The 24,026-nt window shown below is 42.1% G+C and overlaps 2 protein-coding genes across 3 annotated transcripts; one reads left to right on the plus strand and one right to left on the minus strand.

Annotated features, from left to right (window-relative positions):
- The first annotated feature begins 47 nt into the window (after positions 1 to 47).
- Positions 48 to 3,265, plus strand: mrps18b (mitochondrial ribosomal protein S18B). Its single transcript, XM_082521959.1, has 7 exons — positions 48 to 583; positions 1,062 to 1,230; positions 1,313 to 1,410; positions 1,502 to 1,570; positions 2,097 to 2,163; positions 2,249 to 2,308; positions 2,962 to 3,265. Exons 1-7 carry the CDS (start codon positions 503 to 505, stop codon positions 3,156 to 3,158), a joined length of 741 nt encoding a protein of 246 aa, XP_082378085.1. The 5' UTR covers positions 48 to 502; the 3' UTR covers positions 3,159 to 3,265.
- abcf1 (ATP-binding cassette, sub-family F (GCN20), member 1) lies at positions 3,261 to 22,087 on the minus strand. Of its 2 annotated transcripts, XM_082521956.1 has the most exons (26): positions 21,873 to 22,087; positions 19,748 to 19,819; positions 19,351 to 19,397; positions 19,208 to 19,273; positions 18,750 to 18,861; positions 18,635 to 18,666; positions 18,455 to 18,544; positions 17,232 to 17,303; positions 16,906 to 16,986; positions 16,731 to 16,826; positions 16,043 to 16,165; positions 12,829 to 12,929; positions 10,367 to 10,452; positions 10,134 to 10,273; positions 9,570 to 9,718; positions 9,411 to 9,494; positions 8,827 to 8,951; positions 8,591 to 8,703; positions 8,119 to 8,293; positions 6,425 to 6,499; positions 5,997 to 6,067; positions 5,880 to 5,912; positions 4,503 to 4,671; positions 4,347 to 4,411; positions 4,192 to 4,264; positions 3,261 to 3,614 (listed from the first exon to the last, which is right to left on the minus strand). In XM_082521956.1, the coding sequence occupies exons 1-26, from the start codon at positions 21,931 to 21,933 to the stop codon at positions 3,448 to 3,450; spliced, it is 2,478 nt and encodes an 825-aa protein (XP_082378082.1). In that variant the 5' UTR covers positions 21,934 to 22,087; the 3' UTR covers positions 3,261 to 3,447. The 2 variants fall into 2 exon arrangements, with proteins under 2 accessions (XP_082378082.1, XP_082378083.1); XM_082521957.1 differs by lacking the exon at positions 19,748 to 19,819 and having other exon boundaries at positions 21,873 to 22,086.
- Positions 22,088 to 24,026: the final 1,939 nt, after the last annotated feature.

Consider the following 24,026-nt stretch of genomic DNA (forward strand, 5'->3'; position numbering starts at 1 on the left):
ACGTTTTTAACGTCACCGGAAACGTTTTTTTTACGTTTTCGTTGAAACAAAATGGAGGATAACGGTCGTTCTTTGCCAATCAAGGACAATATGGCGCATCTCACATTGTTGGAAATCTAATTTTGAATTACTCCTCGTAATCGCCATTAATGCGTTAAATTTTTGTATAATTCGAATCAGACAAAACTACATCAACATATTTTATCGACAAACCCCAGTTTTACTGATTCTTAGATATTTAAATTTAGTAAACAATATTCCTTCAAAATGGCGACTAGTCTTTTTGTTTGTCACGTGCTATAATGTCACATGTTTGTGCTAACGGGAACGCCTCATTTTTAAAATAATCGTCTTTATTCAACTAATTGAAATGAAAATGGCAGGATTGAGTTTTGCATCAACTAAGATTGATTTATTACCGAAATGATTTAGATTTAGATTATATACTTGAGAAGCAACTTAACCTTTCACCTTTTACCTCTAACCCGGGTAGGATCTGAAAATGGCTACCTCCATGAAGTACATCGCGACGTTTTTATGTCGTGTGTCGCCTTTAATTTCGTATTCAGTTCGTCAGTATCAGGTATTATATTTCATTAAAACGATGTGACGTGCTGACTAACACATTACATGTATGGTCGAATATTAAGTGCGGGGAAAACGCTGGATGCTGCCTTGTTGTGTTGTACCGCTTTTGTTAGTGCTGTGGTTTTTCTACCACATAGACATTGGTCCTACGGATATCAGATATCTGTTTGTAAGTGAGGCATAATAATTAAATGAAAACACTAATTGATATGTTTTTCATCACGATAGTGGTTTAGCTGGTCTTTAGTTGGTGTGTGCTCCAGTATAGATCTATATCACGCTGCTCCTGCCTGGGGGTGGAGGGGTTTACAGCTTAGTGACACTTCATTTGATTGAACTGGGGTTGATATACAAGTTATTTAGAATTAGACTCTAAACAGTTTTTCAAAGTTCTCAAATGGCTTTAGGCTACATTTATGAAAAGGACGTTTTGATGTTTTATGGTGTGATGAGGTCATTTCTTGTGCTTTCAGTCCCGTCTACAGAGGCTACCTGCAAGGACATGTCTTTCTTTGTCTCCATTTATACATCCCAGACACTCGTACTGCAAAGCAGCATCGCTTCAGGACGAGGCTGTTGCTCAGGCTACTGAGGCTTTAGCCCGCTACAAGGACAGGCCCTGGGATTACCTGGAGAGTGAAGGTAAGTGTCCGTAGGTACCTCGACAGACGTGTTGCCTTCTGTCCACATTTTGTGATCTCATTGCTTTTCCTTACCCTGACAGAGTATATTGAAAGGTATGGAAGCAGTCCAGTGTGGGCTGACTACAGGAGGAACCACAAAGGAGGCATCCCCCCTCAGAAGACTCGCAAGACTTGCATTGTAATATTTCAGTTGTTTGTTGTTGTTGTTTTTTAACCACAGATCACTTATGTTAAGATTGTCAAAATAACCAGGGCACTTCTGTCTCTAGAGAGGTGACAAGATATGTGGAAACCCCTGCCCAATTTGTCGTGATCCAAACATCATCATTCACCATCAGGTGGGTTACTATGTTGGTCTCACACACACCAACTAAGGACTTGGAGAATATTGAAGTTTTCTGTATTGAGCCGGAGCTTTTGGGCCAGATTTAATTTTTTTAAATAAATAATATTGTTCTTATGATGTGAAGTTTTTATCTTGGCGCGTATCAGCGACAGGCCAGTATCAGCTGTAGTTTTCTTATACATCACGTGGTTGGCAAAAATAAATTGCATGTCTGATTTGTCTGCAGATCAGTACTTTCATTTTTTTGACACTAATGAAAAGAACAAAGCAGAATGAGAACATCTTGTCAGCTACTTCTCTCAGTAATGAATGATCAGAGCGTCTTTATGACAGTTTGGTCATAACCCTGCACAGCAGCAGCCTGCTGGAGGTCATTTTGTAGGGCAGTGGTCCTCCTCATACAAAGGAGTAGATACTGGTCCTGTGGCTGCGCTGTTACTCTGCTATGGTCCTCTCCAGCTCTTCATGTGTAAAAAGTCTATCATTTGTTGGTAAGCTGCAATTTATTTTTCTTGCAGAATGTCAAGTTGTTGCAGCAATTCATTAGTCCCCACACTGGAATGGTGTTGGATTCCACTCGAACTGGCAAGTTGTAATACCACCAATGTTAGGAAGTGTATTAATGCAGCAGGATGTTCCACTCATGTTCTGATGGTTCTGCCGCCTTCAGGTGTGTGTATGAAACAGCAGAAGAAGCTAAATGAGGCAGTTGACACAGCACAAGATCACGGTAGGTGAATCGTGATAGCCTTAGCTGCCACTCATCTCCACCAGAGCACTTTATAACACTTATACTGCACTTTATAGTGCATTTATAGCACCTTTTTAAATAAGCACACCTTCTTGCACTAATCTTTTCTAGTGCAACAACTACCATCTTCTGTGCAACCCATTTAATTTGTCTAACTTCCAGCTTAGCTACATGCTAGGTAACTGGCTCAGTCTTAAAGTATAGTTTCAGGCTACAAGTTAAGAACTATGACCTCAAATGTAGTTTTATTTGCTGTTAGAAATAAAATGAAATGACACGAGTGGTAAGTCGTGTCAAGCGGGCGATTGTGGCTCAAGAGTTGGGAGTTCGTCTTGTAATCGGAAGGTTGCCGGTTCGAGCCCCGGCTCCGACAGTCTCGGTCGTTGTGTCCTTGGGCAAGACACTTCACCCGTTGCCTACTGGTGGTGGTCAGAGGGGCCGGTGGCGCCAGTGTCTGTCAGTGCGCCCCAGGGTGGCTGTGGCTACAATGTAGCTGCCATCACCAGTGTGTGATTGTGTGGATGATTGTGTATAGTGTAAAGCGCTTTACAAACACAGACCATTTACCATTTAAGTTACAGCTACTGATGAGAGAACAAAGACATCATTTTAAAAACACTCTTCTCTTCTAGGCTTGCTTCCTTTTCAGATTCCATATGTGGAATTTTCAGGGGAGGACTACTCCAATTCCCATGATGCTGTGGGCTCCACACCACCACCCTCATCCTTAACTTTAGGTGACAACTGGTATACATGGTATGGGGAAATACTTCCTGATGAGAATGAAGTGGCTAAAGTCAAAAAGACATATAAAGCTTACTTAAAGTGAGCGAGGCGCTGATCATGCTGTTGCAAAAATGAGTTTGTTTTTAGCCCCTGTGATGTTTGTTCTGCAGGTGCACAAAGCTGTACAATAAACCACAATGAAAAATTGAATCACTTCCTGTTTTATTTAAGCAGATTATAATTCAAGACATTTTATCACCTACATATTTATAATCCAGTATCTGTGCAACTTCAACCCCATAAAGATGTTACAGTCCAGAGGAAGATCCATATTATGTGTGCTCACACACACTGGAGGGCTCAGCAGGTGTGTGCCCTGGCATCAGCTCTGATCAGGGATTGGCCTTGCTGACCACAGTCTCTCCCAAGGCTTCCAGCACCTCCCGCTTGTAGTCATCAAAGTCTCCATCAATCTGGTTGATGGTACAGTCCTCCACCACCCAGAGCTGGCACTGTGTCTCTGTGATGAGCCGTGCATCGTGACTCACGATAATCACAGCTGGACGAGAAAGTCAAGATGTTAATGCTCCGATACACACTGGAGTCTAAAGATTTATTGATAAAACCAAAGCTCACTCATTCTTTTGAGTACAAATATTATATTTTAACAGCGCGTCTACATGTACCCCTAGCTGCCTACTCCACGATGCTGCAGAAGTCCCTACTTTTTCATTTACGACTTTGGTGCTGGTGAAGAAACAGTTGCAATTACTTTTCCATGTATATAATTATTCTGAACGTCCACACGGTGACAGTGTGGGCACATAACTGTGAGTGTGATAACTTCACATTGATATGGGTGCGTCTGCTAGGAGGCGGTCCTAATAAAGGCAGGCACAGCCATATCATTTCGAAAGGTTCTGCCCAAGCCAGGAGTAAACAGAGGGATGGAGTCATTTAAAAGTATTTAAAATAAAAATATTTCCCAAATATGGGATAAATAAAGAATTTCTTAATTGTTCCACAGTAGTGCTTTCCATCTAGCACATTACTTCAACCATTTGAAATAGATGTGTGAATTATGTAAGCAGTTAGAATAGTCATCCCTACTGAACTGACCAAGCAGCCAGTCTCACCTCCTTTGTATTCATTGATGGCCTCTGATAAAGCATCGATTGACTCAATGTCCAAATTGTTGGTAGGTTCGTCCTGTGAGACGAGAAGCGATTAATCAACAAGACAGTAGAAAGTGTTCATCACGAGGAAGAGCAAAAGACCGAACAATGCTTACCAAGATCAGTACGTCAGGCTGACGACAGGCCAGTTCAGCAAACACTACTCTGGCTTTCTGACCACCTGATGAAGACAAAATCCAGACACTATTAGAAAATATTTCCTTCACAAGATAGTACAATAAACATTCTCGTTCACCAGTTTATGTTTATACCAGAGAGTTTGGAGATCTGAATGGTGTGGGCGTGGCTCTCGAGGCCAAAACGTCCCAGGCACTTCCTGCCATCCTGGTAGGGAAGATTGAAGTTCCTCATCAAGTACTCTGTGGCCGTTTCCTCCATGTTAAGCTGATCTGCATACTGTTGGTTAAAGAAGCCCACTTTCTGCACACAGAAAAAACCTACATGTTAGCTGGTGAAAACAGTATTCCAGATTTCCACATCGGCTGTAGCTTCAGTGTTTCCTAGTAAAACAGAAGGCAAGTTTTGTGGTCTACAAACTGAGAGCAGCAAAGTTAACCTTGGTTTCATCTGTGCGAACAGTTTTTCTCAACTTTCCAGCCTCTTTCATGTTTTCCAGCCTCATTAGTCTGATTGTCTGGTGTCTCATAAATGGCACTGTACCACAAAGCTGATCTGAATTCCAGTGAAAAGCTACTAAAAGCACTATCGTGCAAAAGTCTTCAGCCACACCTCCTTTTTTTGTCTTTTTGAAAAGCTTTTTTTTTTTTATGTTGGCTGCTTTTTCACACTCTGTGCAGAAATGGAGGAAATCTGACAAATGGAGGATAAAACAAGACCCTCATTAGAAAATGTAGCTGTCACAAAGCCATTCGTAAGGATGAGTTCTCAACCACAGAGGAAGACCAAGGTATGACAAATCCCACCAAAACGGAACTGAAAATCAGTGGGAGCTGATCTTATATAGTGATGAATCCAATTTTCGATTCAAATCATCATCGACACAGATGGACGAAGTCAGCAGAGAGGTAAATAGTGAATGTCTAGAGTCATTTGTAAAACGTGGTGGCGGCTCGGTCATAATTTCAGGCTGTGTCAAAACCTACAGAACACATAAGTGGGTTGACCATCGATATGTAAAACCAGAAAGGGTCTAATTGGCCACTGCTTCAGTTTTTAGCACGACAATGATCCCAAATATAATATGTCAGTGCAGTGAAGCAAAGCCAGACAGTGGAACATTATCAGTTAAACCATGTGGGATCACCTTCACAGCGAATAGAACAAAAGACAGCCAACATCCAAAGACACTTGTAGAAGAAAGATCTCAATAAACTGTTTGTACATCGACTTTTAAATATTAGGCTAAAAACCCTACAATATTAGAGAGAAACCCCTCTGTAAGCATCAATAGAGGGAGGGAAAAACTCCAGGACCAGGCTCAGGGAGGGGCAGCCATCTGCTGTGCCTGTGTGCAGGTCAGGAAGACAGCAGAGTAAGACGGCTAACAGCCAGAGTACGGGAGAGATCGTCCAGTTACATCTGAGCTGCTGAAAGTGGGGAACTATGCATCAAAATGGTTGCAACTGTTAAAAGTAAAACCCTTAAAGAATCAGTAGGAAGTTACTCACCAGCCGATGATTCTTCCTCATCTCACCTTTAGTCTGAAAAGTGAAACATCCTGTTAAGTCAGCAGATTGTAAGTTTTTGTAAATTTGAATATTACAGCTTTACGTCTCCAGCCTTACAGGATTTAATTTGCCAGTAAGCAGTAACAGCAGGGTACTCTTTCCAACACCGTTGGGTCCAACTATACAAACTACAGCAGGAAGAGAGGAATAAAATGTGATACATTACAGCATCTCATTCACAACAACACAGTGAGCAGCGCCTCCACATTTAGTTTAGAAGATGCTGGGTACCAGGTGGTGATGTAATCCTTCCTGTATAGAAATGTGTCTCGCAAGCCTACAAGCAATAACATGGAATACAATCTGGATAAAACAGAAAGACGCAAGACAAAATCTCAACGTCTTCGATGTCAAAGTCGTTACCCTGGAAGGAGTTTTTCAAAAGCTTTGTTTTCCGTTACCTAAAATGACATTTACGTGTAGATGAGAGGCTAAAAAGTACCCGATTACTTACTGAAAGTGTTCTTATGAAGCCGAATACTTACTCCTCGATTCCATGTCAATACCAAAGTCCACATTTCTGAACAGCAGCTTCTGACCCTCATAGCCAAAGTCTACACCTGCAGGTGGCACAAATGTTTTCATCAACAAGATGAAATGACTGTTACATTATTAAACAAGCCACAGGAAATCTTCTACATTATGGCTTTTCTGTCCTAAAGATGGCATCATTTAAAGTATTTACTGAACACACACAGACTCCACTTGTTAACTGCTTTATGTTGATATTTATACACTGTTAGGACCCACGGACAGAACCAGGATCACAGGAGGTGACCTGTCACAGGAAAGAGTAACACAGTGTTTCCATCCACTCACTACACTGGAGAAGTAAGTAGATGAAGTGTATTGTTTAGGTTTGAATTAAAAAATGAAAGAAGCACATGCTCAGTAGGGGAGGAGGGGGGGAGATGTGAATATGAATGAAGTGTGCCAGCAGGGCTGGGCAATATATCGAGTTTTTAAATATATCGATATATTTTTATACGAGATATAAGTTGTGACAATATCCTTTATATCGATATAGTCTATGTTACGTTATAATTATACTTGTGGAGCCGCAGGTTTGCCTCTCTTTCGTCCACTTTTGTCTCTACACAGCGTTACTCTGCCTCGCCTTCACTGAACACAACTCCCCCTCCTCCCCCATCGCTTCACCTGCAGGCAGCACAAGATGGGCACGGCAGCTATCAAAGAGGAGCTGGTCATAATTATTATTACTCTTATTTGGAGTGTCAGACGAGCAGCAGAATAATGTATTCTGTAGAGAATGTTGGGAAAGTGTCCCGACTAAAGGTTGGAGCACTACCAGTATTTTCACCCTTTACAACAGCGCCATAAAGTGCAAATGAAGAGTGTGTGAAACTGTGTGCTGAATCCCAGCCTCCTGCCCCGAAACAAACCACCTTACAAAACTCGTATACCGTATTTTCGGACTATATGCTTACACTAAAATCCTTTCATTTTCTCAAAAATCCACAGCGCGCCTTATGTATGAGTTCTGGTTGTGCTTACTGACTGCAAACCAATTTTCTGTGCTACATGGCGCTCAAAAATTTTTTAGTTCGACTAAACTACGAAGCCGCACCGCCTGATGGATTGTTGGAGCATTACGGCTACCGTAGTCCGGAGCCTCGCGGAGTGATACGTACTGTGCTTCAACGTAATATTACCGTATTGTGTGTGTATAAGGGCCATAAATGGCACCTGTTCAGAGACATGGTTACGAAGCAGACTTCAAACTCCAGGCTGTCGGTCACGCAGTAGAAGTTGGGAACAGAGCAGCTGTGAAATCTGTCTTTGTTATTATGCTCAGCGTTAGTTTACATTTTGACTGCACAAGTGTGAGCTTTTTGTTATGCACAAAAACAACATTGTTTTTTAATAAATGCTGATAAAAAAATGACTCAAATAAATGATGTCCATCTACGCTGCATGTTAACAAAAGTGCCGGTGTGACATCTGGGACACAGCTTGGACTAAGAACTCTCTTTTTGTTCTTACTTAAAGGCTTTAAAAAGAAAATAGAAAAGAAATTTGGTTTGTGGGTGCCCAGAGCACAGCAAGCTCGGTTTCATATTTGAGATATTCACATGTCGCTTGTCCTGAAACATTTCCTGTACAGCTGGGAATCAGAGAGAGTAGACTGAACGCTCGGAGCAGGTGCACATGTTCTTACTATGCAGTCCCAGTATGGGTGGTGAGAGAGGAGGTGGGTTGGGGAAGGTGAACTTTACGGTGTACTCTTTGGGTCTTTTCAGCAGCTCTGTGGCCTCATTGCTCTCCTCCTCCTGACCTCCCTTCTTCTTGCCTTTTAGCTGCTTTCTGGTCAGGGCGTCCTTAGTCTGTTTCTCCTGAAATGGAACAACGTAAGTGATGTCAGCAGGGACACTAGCCTCACAACAGACGGATAAAAGTGTCACCTGGAAATTAAGAAATATTTTGCCGAGTCTAGACCTTGCAGGCATATTACAGCAGCATTAACTGCAACAGAGTGATCAGCTGATCATAGACGGGTTCCCCTGACAGCCTAAACGGTTGGATTTTGTTTAAATTTTAAATCCTTCTTCTCCTGGTTGAGAAGACAGTATTTTTGTAACTAGTTGATTTGGTGCTCAGGTGTACTTGAGTGAAGAGAAAGCCATACTCACAGCCTGTTTGGTAGACTTGCCACCAGCCTTCAGCTCCTTGAGTTTCTTCTCCTGTTTGTCGTACTGTTTCTGCAGTTCTTTCTGCTTCTGCACGTACATCTTCTTGAAGGTCACTTAAAAAATGAGGAAGAACTGAGGTAAAGCGGTCCTAATGTCTTTAACTAAATCACATAGTTTCGCACAAACTTCTCTCTCTGCAAGTAATTAGTGACTAGCGATGACACGTTGTCACTTACAATAGTTCCCTCTGTAATAGTAAAGTTTCTGGTTGTCCAAGTGGACGATATCTGTGCACACATCGTCAAGGAAACTCTGGTCATGGGAAACTATGAGGAGAGTCTTCTTCCAGCCTTGAAGGTAGCTGCAGGTGGGAAAGAACAGTCAAGAACAACAAATGAGTCACATTACTAAGACTGAAGCTACTTTCATAGCTGATGGAAGCTGTAGACTGTAGGAAAGAAAAATGTGACGTTTTCTTCTGTACAGCAATTTCAATAAATTAACAACAAATCATGGCAATGTTGTGTCATTCATTTTTCACACGAACCAAATTTAAACGAGTTAATAATTAAGATAAGACCTACTTGTCCAAAATTATCATAATAATAATGGTTAAATGTCATTTAATTCGCTGAAATCAGAGACAGAAAAAGTTCTTTCCAGCACCACTGGTTCCAACAATACCAGTTGGAAAGTGTATGGAACTGCACCATAATTAGAGACTTGAGTCTCTTTCACTGTGAGAAGTAGGCTAACATGTTTCATGAGAACCAGTTAGAAATTTAAATGAGCTGTTATTGGTTAGAAAGATGACTCGTACTTGTTAAGCCAGATAACAGCATTCAGATCCAAGTGGTTGGTGGGTTCATCCAACATCAGTAAAGTGGGCTCCATGAACAGGGCTCTGTGGGCACAGACGTTAAGGTTGAGACAGGTTGATGCTATACCAGTTCCACTGAGGATGTTTGCTGCAGCGCACCTGGCCAGGGAAACTCTCATTCTCCACCCTCCAGAAAACCTCTTGGTGGGTCTGTTCTGCATCTCAGGAGTGAATGACAGACCAGCCAATATCCTTCTCGCCTTGGCCTCAGCTGCTGCAGCTCCTATTGCCCTCAACTCTTCATAGACCTGTGGAGAGAAAAGTCAGATAATCAGCATACAGGCCAGCAAAGATCACCAAAGGACTCTTAATGTGGGTCCATTATTAATGGGAAGGCTGTCGACAAGGGAAGCACCGTCTGCCAGAACATTGTGAGGAATTATTTTACTGCTGGATGGTTTTTCAAACGTTACATCTCTACCTAATGCTGAAACGGAGCCTCTGGCTCAGCGATGAAAGTACTGAAATACACTTTACGTGGCATGCCCGAGGGTGTCTCTGCTCACACTGCTGTATAACTTACTGTTAATGCATTTAAAGTTGAAGGTTAACTTATAGCCACCATAAATTAGGAAGCCTTTATTAATTTGTTAAATATGGCAGCAGGACTATGTTCATAAGCTGTATACTGTATCAGGTCTGGTAGTGCACATGGACACCAACCTTATCCAGCCTCTCAGCTACACTATCCTCTCCCTTTTCCAGACGAGCCTGGAGCCGTTTCTCCTCTTCCAGAAGCTTCAGGCGGCGAGTGTCCGCCTTCAGCACCGCCTGAACTGCTGGCGTGTCATCAGCGACCACCTCTAACAAACAAAAGCATTCCACAGAGTCAATGGGTGATAACAAAGGGCACACAGCAGAAAAACGACAGAGCACAAGAGGGACTTATCACCTACCCTGTTCACACAGCAGCACATCAATGTTAGGAGGAATACTGAGAGCTCTATTAGCTATATGCTTCAGTAGAGTGGTCTTTCCTTTTCTGAAAGAAAAAATGAACACGAGAAATCAGATTATTTCTGATTCAAAGTGCCTGGTGTGATTTACATACGTCCTGGTGTTTGAGCCCATGCTGAAGAAACCAAGTAGCGCTATAAACGAAAAACCAAACATTGAAGCACACATGTATATTAAAAACATTCCTCTCTCGCCCCTGCAGGCGGTCTGTCCTCCAAGCTCAGGTCCTCTACCAGAGGCCTGGGAGTTTGAGGGTCCTGTTCAGTATCTTAGCTGTTCCCAGGACTGCGCTCTTCTGGACAGAGATCTCCGATGTTGTTCCCGGGATCTGCTTCTCGTGTTCCTTCTTCCTGATGTTGCTGTCATTCGGTATCACTACGGCCGTCTTCTTCTGTTTGTCTACCACCACTATGTCCGGTTGGTTAGCCACCACCATTTTGTCCGTCTGTATCTGGAAGTCCCACAGGATCTTAGCTCGGTCATTCTCCACCACCCTTGGGGGCATCTCCCATTTTGACCTCGGGACTTCTAGGTTATACTCGGCACAGATGTTCCTGTACACTATGCCGGCCACTTGGTTATGGTGTTCCATGTATGCCTTGCCTGCTAGCATCTTGCACCCTGCTGTCATGTGCTGGATTGTCTCTGGGGCATCTTTACACAGCCTGCAGCTGGGGTCTTGCCTGGTGTGATAGACCCCAGCCTCTATGGATCTTCAGATCAGAGCTTGTTCCTGTGTTACCACAATTAGTGCCTCTGTGCTGTCTTTCAGTCCAGCTTTGTCCAGCCCCTGGTAGGATTTCTGGATGTCAGCCACCCCCTCTGTCTGCTGGTGGTACATACCTTCCATGATGGTTCCTCCTCTTTCTTGGGTTTCTGCTGCCTAAGGTATTCACTGAGCAGGCGGTCGGTTGGGGCCATCTTCCTGATGTATTCGTGGATGTTTGTTGTCTCATCCTGGATGGTGCTGATGCTCACCAGTCCCCGGCCTCCTTCCTTCTGCTCAGCGTACAGAATCAGGGTGCTGGACTTGGGGTGAAACTTGTCTTGATGTCAGTGGCTTTTATCTCCTCCTTTAGCCAGCTCATTATCCCAGCAGGGTACCTGATCACGGGCAGTGAGTTGGTGTTGATCATTTGTGAAGTGCTCAGCCAACGCCCCTTCATGTGTCGACACTGTGTGGCACTTTGGCCGATTGGGCCCCTCTCGATTTTGTGCCCCTCCATTTTAATGGTTTTCCCACATAGAAGCTCAGAGACATGCAGATATACAGCGGACGACGTTGGAACAGTTTAAAAACTTGAGTGTTTGTGGAACAAACCCACTCAAAGTCTTGGGTTAAAGTTTCCACTTCTTTCTTTCTACATCAGCGCTTATGTGGTGGTATTGTCTGAGTGGCGACACCTATCGTACTGCAGCGGCTTAACGGCGGTTATAAATATAAGTGACTGTAAGACGAGGATGCGGCAGAGAACAAAGTGACCATTGTGACGGTAGCTGCTTTACACCACATCCTCCAAACTTCAATATAGCATTTTTAAAAAGAAATCTACAGTAACTAAATGTATTGGCCACTGTGGTGCAGTCCATTATCATACAATTACATGTTATATATAAAAAAGGGTTTACATGTCAGGACAAGACAAAGTGTGATTAAAACGATGCTTTTTAATCATCCAGAAAACGTCAGCCTCTGTCAAAACCTCATATTAGTCACGCAACAATTTTTAAATTCCAAACGAGCAGCGTGCCAAACGGTTTTTGTTCGTTAGAGCTGCTTCTGCACTAAAAGAGGAAAATGTCAATCATATATATTTAATCTGTTATATTCTGGATATTTATATCAGAGCTATTTCATATATTTTTTAACTTTGTGATATATTTTATTATTTAACTGAGTTAGTCTGTTACTGTTCTTATTGTCTTGGAGCGACTGTAACCACAGTATTCTCATTATGATTGTGAAAATGTCATAGAGCCAAGACGCCACGTTTCCTGTTGACTGTAAGAGTGAGAGAGTCTCCGCATCTGAAAAATGAACAGATCATGTCCCACCACGACAATAGAAAAATCCATACTGTTGGTACACTGTGCAGCTAAAGTAATCAATGTTACCATCATGGTTGGAAACACACCCACAGGGCAGAGCTATGTGAAAAACGTCTGAAAATGAAAAGATTCAAAATGATCTGAAAAAAATAAATAAATAAAGATATTCTGTGCAACAGTGCAACTTGAGTGGCTTCATATATTTTCCTCCATTTTCTTGTCTTCCATCCAAATATTGTACATTAATATAGTCAAATTCCCAAAAGTCAGTTATGAAATGACAGAGCAAGTTTGAAACTGGTACTGAAAAGTGTCTGTGCTGCTAAAGTACTGATGACAAAAAGATATTTACCCATTTGGTCCAACTAAACCATATCTTCTTCCTGCCACAATCAGAAGGTCAGCATTGACGAAGAGCTCCTTGCCATGAGCAGATATGCTGAACCTCTCCAGCTAAAACACACAGAGCAGAAAGTCACTGACAGAGATCGGAAAGAACAGTCTGACAACAATCTGTCATTCAGAAATGTAACAAAAACAAAAACAAAATGAGGAAAACAAAAAGAAATGAGCAATTCCTCATTGCTCAAAGAAAAAAAAAAAAACACGAACAAAATTATAGCAGAAGTGCTGCCAGAAAGAGGGTACCAATTTGTTTATTTGGTAGTTTAATGAATTCCATTTTTTGTCTTGTTATACAATATTTGAAATTTAAAAAAAAACAAAACACTACATTTTTAAAATATTAAAAAAAAAAAAAAAGAAGAAAAAAAAAAAAGAGCAATTCCTATACCTAGTTCATTTTTACCCTTTTCAGTATTTGGGCATATGAAGTGAAAGGTTTCAAGGAGGCTAATTGCAGAACTGGGAAAGCCTAAGCACATCGTTATCACTTTGTCCGGGATTAAAAGGACCACCTGTACCAACAGGTTCAGTTCTGAAGTTTTGTGTGTTGCTCTGGTGTGTTTGTTGCTCTGGTGTGTTTGTTGCTCTGGTGTGTGTGTTGCTCTGGTGTGTTTGTTGCTCTGGTGTGTGTGTGTTGCTCTGGTGTGTTTGTTGCTCTGGTGTGTTTGTTGCTCTGGTGTGTTTGTTGCTCTGGTGTGTGTGTGTTGGTCTGGTGTGTGTGTGTTGCTCTGGTGTGTGTGTGTTGCTCTGGTGTGTTTGTTGCTCTGGTGTGTGTGTTGGTCTGGTGTGTTTGTTGGTCTGGTGTGTGTGTTGCTCTGGTGTGTTTGTTGGTCTGGTGTGTGTGTTGCTCTGGTGTGTTTGTTGCTCTGGTGTGTTTGTTGTAGAGATGGACTGATCCAATATTACGTATCGGTATCGGTCCGATACTGACCTAAATTACTGGATCGGATATCGGAGAAAAATAAAAAATGTAATCCGATGTAATCCGTGTATCACGAAAGCACCTCACAAAACTTGCAACACGCCGTAACTCACCTCAGAACGTTAGCACGTCGGAGCAGTATGCATCACGTGATAGAGCGGCTGTGGCATGCGGGACCTGTCGGTGGTCTGGATAGCATGTGGAGCTTCGCTAGCAACCCGGCATTTCATCTCCGACAAAGTTATCCCCGAGAGAAGTAAAGCAAGTGTGTAAGTCCATCTCTGAATGTTTGTAAAGCATTCCTGCGTTAAGCTTAACGAGCAACTGCCTCTCGCTCTCCGGCTGCTACTTCAATCATGAAACTGCTTAATGATCAGCTGATCGGCTTTTCTGTCGCGAGTCCGTCTCTCTTGTTTGCTTTTGGCCCACTTTGCACCAGACAGAGGAAACCAGCGGCTGAACAACAGCAGCACGTTTAAGCTTGATCAGCTGTTGTTAGAATGTATTTAATATTAGTTTCTACACCAGGATCTTTTTCTACGCAGCTGACGGCTGGTAACTGTGCAGGGGCGGATCTAGCAAAGTTTAGCCAGGGGGGCCGATAGGGCATTAACAGGGAAAGGGGGCACAAAGACATACTTTTCTTTCTTATTCTCATTTAAGATGTCTCGCTTTTAATTATTTAATATTTATCTGAATCTTACACCCAAATTTTTAATCTGATGTAAAATGTATAGAAGTCCATTATTGTATATAGTAACTGTTAAGTCTAATATACCCTAGTAAGCTATAGTACTTTTTACTTTGGGAAGGTACCATCTGTGCAGTCTGCAATTTTGTTGAAGAAAGATGTTGAATCTATTTAATATTTCTTGAAAAAGAATTGATTTCCGTGCATTTTTTTTTTCACACTGCATCAAATTAAGGTTGATTACGTCGATTAAGCATCATGAGGTGGAGCGTGAGGGGTGGTTCCCTATTTTTTATTCATTTATTTTTGTTGTTGCTGGGAGTTGGAACCCTATTAGTTAGGTTGCTTAATATTTACGCTAAGTACTCTTTAAAATACCAGAATAGGGAGGATGGTGTAGGTTTAAGTTTATTAGATTGATCAGTATTGCTGAACTATGAAATTTTTTTGTTTGCATACAGGTATAACAGAATAGCTTTAGTGTAGTTGTTGTTTTAAACTTGAGTATGAACTTATACAAAATGCAGCAAGATATTTAAAAAACAGTTTTGTTGATTAAAAAACACTATATCGGATTCATATCGGTATCGGCAGATATCCAAATTTATGATATCGGTATCGGACATAAAAAAGTGGTATCGTGCCATCTCTAGTTTGTTGCTCTGGTGTGTTTGTTGGCCTGGTGTGTGTGTTGCTCTGGTGTGTGTGTTACTCTGGTGTGTTTGTTACTCTGGTGTGTTTGTTGCTCTGGTGTGTTTGTTGCTCTGGTGTGTTTGTTGCTCTGGTGTGCTTGTTGCTCTGGTGTGTTTGTTGCTCTGGTGTGCTTGTTGCTCTGGTGTGTTTGTTACTCTGGTGTGTGTGTGTTGCTCTGGTGTGTTTGTTGCTCTGGTGTGTTTGTTGCTCTGGTGTGTTTGTTGCTCTGGTGTGCTTGTTGCTCTGGTGTGCGTGTTGCTCTGGTGTGCTTGTTGCTCTGGTGTGCGTGTTGCTCTGGTGTGCGTGTTGCTCTGGTGTGTTTGTTGCTCTGGTGTGTGTGTGTTGCTCTGGTGTGTGTGTGTTGCTCTGGTGTGTGTTTGTTGCTCTGGTGTGTGTGTTGCTCTGGTGTGTGTTTGTTGCTCTGGTGTGTGTGTTGCTCTGGTGTGTGTTTGTTGCTCTGGTGTGTGTGTTGCTCTGGTGTGTGTGTGTTGCTCTGGTGTGTGTGTTGCTCTGGTGTGTTTGTTGCTCTGGTGTGTGTGTTGCTCTGGTGTGTTTGTTGCTCTGGTGTGTTTGTTGCTCTGGTGTGTGTTAACACAATCTTTCTAGCAGATTCAGCCCAAGGTCAGCAGTTACATCTCAGACTTCACAGGCCTGAGTTAGCATGTGAAATATTAAAGTTCATGATAGCACAATGAGGAAAAAGACACACGTGGCTTGTTTGGAGGGACTTTCAGGGAAGGTGCTTCGACAAGCTATTAAATCATGGGGTGTACTTAGTTTTTCAAAGAACTTTATAGGACAGAATTTCAGGCAGTAGTCCCAGAACACTGCAAGTGTCAAGAAAGCTATAATAACCTTGATATCAGAGGCGTTCTCCAGCATGGCCTGTCTGGAAGACATCTCAGCCTGGGAAATGGAGAAATCTCCTTCCAGTGCATTCTGAGCACGGACACTGGCCACCTGACGCTCATACTCCATCTGAAAGGAACGGCGCACACATGGACGCACAACCACACAAATGAGAACAACAGCAAGGCACAAAATATGCTAATTACATCAGGACCACAGAGATTATACCCGTGATGCCATAGCAGCCTATGGTGCCTACAAAAATGTGTACAATCCTGCAGGGCTGCTCTTATGTTTTCATTTCACACTGACAGCATAAACAGTGACGATGAAGGCTTCTGACTCTGAAAGGCAGTTGCACTATATAGGCCTTCACACGCATATGAACTTAGTGACATCTCATTCTGGGTGTGGTCCTGTTGGCTTCATCAGCTGATGGCCTCCAGCTCGACTTGGAACGGCCCACTTGGGCACTCCACCCTTTCAAGTGGAGGAGTTTAAGTAACTCGGGGTCTTGTTCACGAGTGACGGGAGAAGGGAGCGGGAGGTCGACAGACGGATCGATGACCGAGTATACAGCCATTTACTTTCATGCCAGTTTTAACTGCTTTTCGTTTTTAAATAAGACTCAGCTATTTTCATAGGTTTGGTAGTTCTCTTAACATTCTGACACAACAGCATGGAGAGTAATTACCTGTTTTTTCTTCTTCTTCTTCTCCTTTTTGGTGAGATTAGCATACAGGTCATCTTCTGGCTTCTTGGCCTGCTCTGCGATGACATCCTCTGCACTCTGAGGGTAATAGTCAGAAAAGGTTTATTCACTGAGCAAAGCAGAGAAGACAGGACAACACCTTTGGAGAAAGACTTACCATTGTGGTGTCACCTATGTCACTACCCTCCTCTTCCACATCTTCATCCATGCTACGTGGTCTCTGAGCACTTTTTTCTTTCTACGTGGACAGATTAAAAACCCATCATTAGAGAAAAAGCACACCAACTCCATCATTATCCAACAGGTGGCATTCCTCTTGTGCTGTTGTCCAACTTCTTCGTGTTCCAGTGACTCTAAGACTTTAAAATAGAAATTGACTGGTATTTGTTTGGTTCTAGGTGTTGCACCTCTTAATGTTTGTAATGGTTCACGGTTGCTGCCAAGAAACTCGCATTGACAGGTATGGATGTGAGCAGGACTCACCTTGGACTGAACTTCAGCCTTCTTGGTCTTCTTTGTAGGTTTCTCTTCAACATCCTCCTCATCAGACCCTGACTGACAGTAAAAGAATCAGAAACTGCTGTTTGGTAAAGTGGAAAATGTCTGCAGACCAACATTACAGACGAGACACATTAAGTGTCCAGCAGCAGACCGAAGGAAATCTGATGCAAGCATGCATTTTTTAAAAAGAGAACACTGAGTCTGTCGCTGGAATAAAGAAGTCAGAGATGTTGACCAGCCTTCTCTTAATAGTACAAAGGTTTTACATTCTGTATGTGCGCTGTTATGTTATCAAAAAGAAAAAAATCAGAAACTGAATATCAGCGGCACGGTGGTGAGCACTGTTGCTGCACAGCAAGAAGGTCCTGAGTTCAATTCCACCATCGGGGTCTTTCTGTGTGGAGTTTGCATGTTCTCCTCGTGTCTGCGTGGGTTCTCTCCGGGTACTCCGGCTTCCTCCCCCCCATCCAAAGACATGCACTTAGTGGGGATAGGTTAACTGATTCATCTACATTGCCCATGGGTGTGAATGCGGGAGTGAAACACAAACTACCAACCCACGACTTCACGCGACTTCACGTAACCAAGCAAACCACACATTTTCTAAAAGCCGAGATCTCACAGATTCCAAAACTGCAAGTTTCGGCACGCTCCAGCCAAGATTCACTGAGACGACCACAAAAGAAGACCACAAACATGTTTCCCCGTTTGATAAACAATAACATGAAATCATGGATATAAACACAGTCTATCTGAAGCAGGAAGAACACAGCTTATGTTGTGATTTTAATGCTTTTTTATGCAGACTGTAGCAGACTGCTGGATGTACCAACAGATGGCTTATGTGTCTCTATTGCATTGTCATTAACTTTTGTCTCTTCCATTGTTTGAGTTTTGTCCTTGTGTTTCCATGCTCTCCTTCTTTCTCTTCTCCTTCCTGCACCACCAGCTTCTTTTGTTTGGTTTCTTGCTAGAAAGGAGTTTTTCCTGTGCTTGCTCACAGGTCTGATTGTTAATGCTCCAAGGTTCTTCTCTTATATTCTAAAGCCCCTTGAGGCAAGTGTTGTCTGTCTGCATTGGTAATATATATATTTATAGAATTAAATGCCTGCACTTAGATAAAGCTACCACATTATGGTCACAGCCATACTGGCAGGAATATTAACTGTTAACACTCTTAACCCACATGAAATGGAGTACTCCACCTTTTCTGCAGGTTTTTCATCTTCATCCAAATCACTTTCCTCATCCTCATCACTCTGTCCTTGGCTAAGAGCAGCAAAGATGTTCCCACCCTGAAAGAGACCAGAGATGCTTTACAGAGTCGGCGTGTGAATGTTGCTGATGGCGGAGGTCAAGCAGAGTGTTTGTGAGTGCTGACAAACCTTTTTCTTACTTCCTTTACTGGAGACAGTGACTGTGGAAGCAAAAGATAAGTACATTGAAACAGCGTCATACACTTTATGAGGAAAAAAGAATGATATTGTTTTAGAAATATACCTGAATCCTCATCACTTGCTTCCACTGAGAGTTTTGACAGTGTCAACATGACATTTTCATCATCTGCATCGTCACCTTTTCCTTTCCGCCGATCTTTCTTTTTTTTCTGAGGCTTGAAAAAAATTCAAATGTTACAAGTAGTCAGAATCTTAAAGACACTGTTTCTGGTGCTTTATTTAGAATTCAAGACCAGTTTGAGCTTAGTGACACAGGTTCTTTTTCAGCAGGGCTGTTTAACCTACAGGCAGGAAGATGGATTGCTCCATCACATGCTTTTGAATGAGCTGGAATTCAATGTGAAAAAGGGTGGAGGGGGGCAAACAAAAAAAAACAGCCTACGCGATACAATTTCCAATTCTGGTAAGATGTTCCTGTCTTTTTGCCCGTGTTAAGTTACAGAAAGTGAATGCTGTTCTTTTCAGTGTTTTAGTTGAACACCTACATGTCATGTTGATTACCTGTTTTCCATGCATGTCTTTCACAGGCACCACGTCCACCTTTTCTGTGGCAAGTTCCTCAAAAAACTGGAGAAAAACACATCCAATGAGACATGCTGTCTAAAAAACAATAATGTTATATGTTATATTAAACATGTACTCACAGACTTTTTCCCCTTTTTATCTTTCTTCCCCTTTTTGACAGTTTTTTCTGTTGAAAGAAAAGCGATTTGAAATTTTACAGAAACACAACTGGGCATCACTGATGTAGGAAATTCTGTGTATAAAGCTAGAATAGTAACTGTCATAACCTAGTAGAATGGAAGAGGGAATTTACCAACAGTGTGAGCAAGTGCACGTCAGTGCGACAAAAGCTGTACTACAAAGGTAGAAGCACTACGGGGTTGGCTGGCTTTATGCATGTTTGTTTGTGCTGATTTCAGAAGCACAAACTTTGAAAAGAAACACGTGAAAACAAATGAATCACACAACCACGACTGACTAAGGACTACAGGAAATGGCGACACATTTAGGGCTAACAAAACATGTCTTGTTTTGCACCTTGTGTGCCGCTGAGAGGTGCTGAGCTGGAAAGAGCTGAGCTTTCCGTCTGGTCTTCAGTATTCCTGCCAACTTAAAATAACACAGTGGAAGGAGTTGGAGAATATTTACACCCCAAAAACCCAAACAAAAACACAGTCTAGCTTCTCTGGATGTCTTAAGTTACATTTCTCAATGATCAGAGTGGTTTTCAGCATTTAAGGTTTTTAAATCACATTTCCAGAGTGAGATCACTCCATAACATCTACAGTGAGCACAAAACCTGCACAAGGGTCTGCAGATGGAAATGAGCCCAAGGCTATAACCTGGCATATTTACATTTGTTAAAATGTTCATTAATATGCATTGTCCCTTTTCCTAAGTAAATTCCTGTCTTTATTCAACAGTGCACACACCACAGAGCACACAGATTACTTCTTTTTTAATTTGTAATGTTGGATCTTAAACACTGACTACAACTTCAGTCAGTTTTAAACATCGTTTTTTAACACTGTCCCATGTGTCAGTCAGTGTATTTTCTTTTGCAGGGACAGTTAGTCGCCCACAGGTGGCAGTGACTCTGCTTTGATAAATACTTGCAACCAAACAGCATGTAGTTTAATTTACGCTGCAGTGGTTTCACAGCAGGGCGATTTCACGTTTATACAGTAGAAGAGTTTCTAAAACTCAGCCCTCCTCTAGCTAAATACTCCAAAATCACTTGAGCTGTCCGATTTACCCAGATATAACTCTGCAAAACACCCGTCTCAATCTACAGCCGTCCCTCGTTATCACGGTAGCTACGTTCTAAAAATAACCCGCGATAGGTGAAATCTGTGAAATAGCCAGCTTTATTTTTTACAATTATTGTAGATGTTTTAAGGCTGGAAAACCCCTCACTACACACTTTATACACTTTTCTCTCACCCGCAGGCGCCTTTGATGGTGCGAAATCGACATTGTTGTGTTTGTTGGGGAGAAAACGTACAAACAGTACAGCACTTTAGAGTCACACTGCCATCGAAAAATCATTATTTAAATGATCAGCATCTGTGCTCAGAAATGTACTTTTTTTATAGTCGATTCTACAGAACCATTCACTCCTTTCAGAGCAGTAGGATCCGTAGATGAATGATGGTGGGCTTGTCGTCTGTTTTAACAATAGTTTCTCAACAGTAGGCTGGAAATTACACAGCCAAATCTGCTGGGAAACACACTGGCATTGCTATACCAATCTTACCACTGACAACTTGCAGTTATCTTATATGCACACCTAGAAACCAATTCAGAACAACCTTAACATAAATGACTGTGGGAAGAAACCCTATGCAGGTACAATGAACATGCCATCTCTATTTATATAAAGACCTTCAGGAAGGCTTAGACCACAGGATTTACTATATGCTGTCAAATCAGTTGTATTTAAGTACAAATCCAAACGCAATGCCTTTCAGGCAGTTTACCATACTGAAGGCCTTACACATGTTAAATCTAGATCCTAGGTACTTCGTAATTGCAAATCCTCTAAAATGCTGCAACATGGATCCTTATATATATATATATATATATATATATATATATATATATATGTGTGTGTGTGTGTGTGTTAGCTAGTACAGTTTATTCGGACCACTTGGTAAGGCTCAGCGACATATCTGTCGTTCATTAAATATCAGTTTCTACTTTTTTCTTTTACTATTCTCCCTTTATGTTACACGGGTTATTACGGGTTATTACGGGTTATTACTAACAGTGTGGCATTAGCTTAGGAAATGGGTGCGTGGTGTAATAGCTTAAAGCATGTTGTTTGCTGATCCATCGTTTGGCATCAGGTTGTTTCCCTAAACCTGTACTGTACCATCACCAACATGAGCTTGAGTCGACCGGTGCTGAGCCTCTGCGTGACCATATTTAAGCTAAACAGCGATTTGGTAAAAGTTGGGCTTCAACAGATCAGACAATACTCAGGATTCATGACAGTTGCGCTTATTTATGAGATAGCGACTGTTGGCAGCGTGCAGTTTTAAATGAAGACTGTGAGTTTTCGGTATTGTTTCTGTTTATATTCTCTTTATCTGTGCTACTTATCGTTAACTTAGCTGTAATGCTACTTAGCCTACTGGCTAGCTTCTCACGCGTCTCTCACCAGATGCCGGAGTTGCTTCATCGTCCACCCACTCTGCTTCTTCTTTCACCTTTTTGGGCATTTTATTATTTTAACTACAATTTTCTGAAATTACAGCTGCTAAAAATTTGGTTTGTTTCTCTTCTTTTTTTAAGCCAGTAGGCTTTCACAGCCCCACACACATGTGACACAGCGACCTGATGACGTGAAGAAGTCGGATCGCCAACAACGTTAAAATTCTTCTTCTTCGCCAAATGAGTCAGGTGCCACCTCACTTTACCGCCACCATTGTGTTGGATGACCGCGTTCAGAATATTTCTTTAAATACAACCGTGTTTGTTTATCTGACTACGGAATCAGTTTCACTTGTAATTTTACATTAGGCTGTTTTATTTGCAGATAAGCACATCTGAAGAATAAAGAATACAAATATGATATACCCGGGTTTAAGTAATGAAATGAATTGAAAGGAGGGTTTCCTGTTCCAGAAAGAGAATTAACTTTAACTCTGAGTCAGCTGCCGTGGTAACAATCACTGTGATCTGCTCGCTAACAGGTTTTCTTTAACAAACTCTGAATTTCTCACTGACCTTTGCCCTCCTGCTGCCCCTGAACCAGCTGACTGACACACCGATTCTTTTCCTCACTCATAAAGGAGCCAATTAATTTGTACAAGTTTACAGTTTTACAAAAACTGAAATTCAGATTTATGTTAGTTTGCTATTTTGTGTAATTAACTTGAATATTTTTACAGCCACTCAGTCGTAAATATGTAATTGAGACAGCGTTTAGAATAGAATAGAATAGAATAGAATTCAACTTTATTGTCATTGCACATGCACAGGTACAGGGCAACGAAATGCAGTTTGCATCCATCCAGAAGTGCTTTAGTGATATAGATATATTACAATATATATTAGCAATAATATAGATATGTGAGTATATTACAGAAATGGGTCTATTATGGTATGTTATAATGTACACGGTATGAAGTATGTTGTGAATATTCTATAACTATAAGTATGTACAGGCTGTAGTGAGTACAAGCTATGTACAGGATATGAACAGGATATAAATATGAAAAACTATACAGAATATGAAATAAATAACTTTACAGGAATCTGAGATATACAGCTATACAGAAATGGGAACTGTGCAAGTTGTAAACAGTTGTAGGATTAAAGATTATCGAATGTACAGAATGATTATTTACACAGAGCTATACAGTAGTGCAGTTAAGATAAGTGAGGGTGTGGATAGTTTCTACAGAGGCTATATAAAGTGCTAGTGGTTGTGAGTGGTGGTTCAGTCCATGTTATTATTGTGTTTGAGGGTACAGTTGTCCATTGTGTGTGTGTGTATGTTCAGTCCATGAGTTAACGTGGGTCAGATGTCAGGAGGCAGAGTTCAGGAGTCTGACAGCTGTGGGGAAGAAGCTGTTCCGGTACCTGGTGGTCTTAGTCCGGAGGCTCCTGTGGAGCCTCCCAGAGGGCAGGAGGGTGAAGAGTCCATGTGATGGGTGACTGGGGTCTTTGATGATTTTCCCAGCCCTTTTCAGACACCGCTTCCTGTAGATGTCTTTTATGGCAGGAAGTGGTGCTCCGGCGATGCGCTGGGCAGTTTTCACGACCCTCTGCAACGCCTTCCGGTCCGAGGCAGAGCAGTTCCCGTACCAGACTGTTATACAGTTGGTCAGGATGCTCTCGATGGTGCAGCGATAGAAGTTCACCAGGATGTCTGAGGACAGGTGGTTCTTCCTCAGAGTCCTCAAGAAGAAGAGGCGCTGGTGAGCCTTCTTGACCAGCTTGGAGCAGTTGGTCGTCCAGGTGAGATCCTCGGAGATGTGGACTCCCAGGAACTTGAAGCTGCTCACACGCTCCACAGCCGTCCCCTTAATGTGGATGGGTGGATGTGGGTCAGCATTCCTCCTGTAGTCCACGATGAGCTCCTTGGTCTTCTCGGTGTTAAGCAGCAGGTTGTTTGTGTCGCACCACTCAGCCAGACGATCCACCTCCTCCCTGTAGGCGGCCTCATCGTTGTCACTGATGAGGCCAATCACCGTGGTGTCATCTGCAAACTTAATGATGGTGTTGGAACCATCAGCAGGTCTGCAGTCGTGGGTGAAGAGGGAGTAGAGGAAAGGGCTCATCACACAGCCTTGTGGTACACCGGTGT

Source organism: Aulonocara stuartgranti, assembly GCF_965226115.1.
Source record: "Aulonocara stuartgranti genome assembly, chromosome: 22".
Lineage (NCBI taxonomy): Eukaryota > Metazoa > Chordata > Actinopteri > Cichliformes > Cichlidae > Aulonocara > Aulonocara stuartgranti.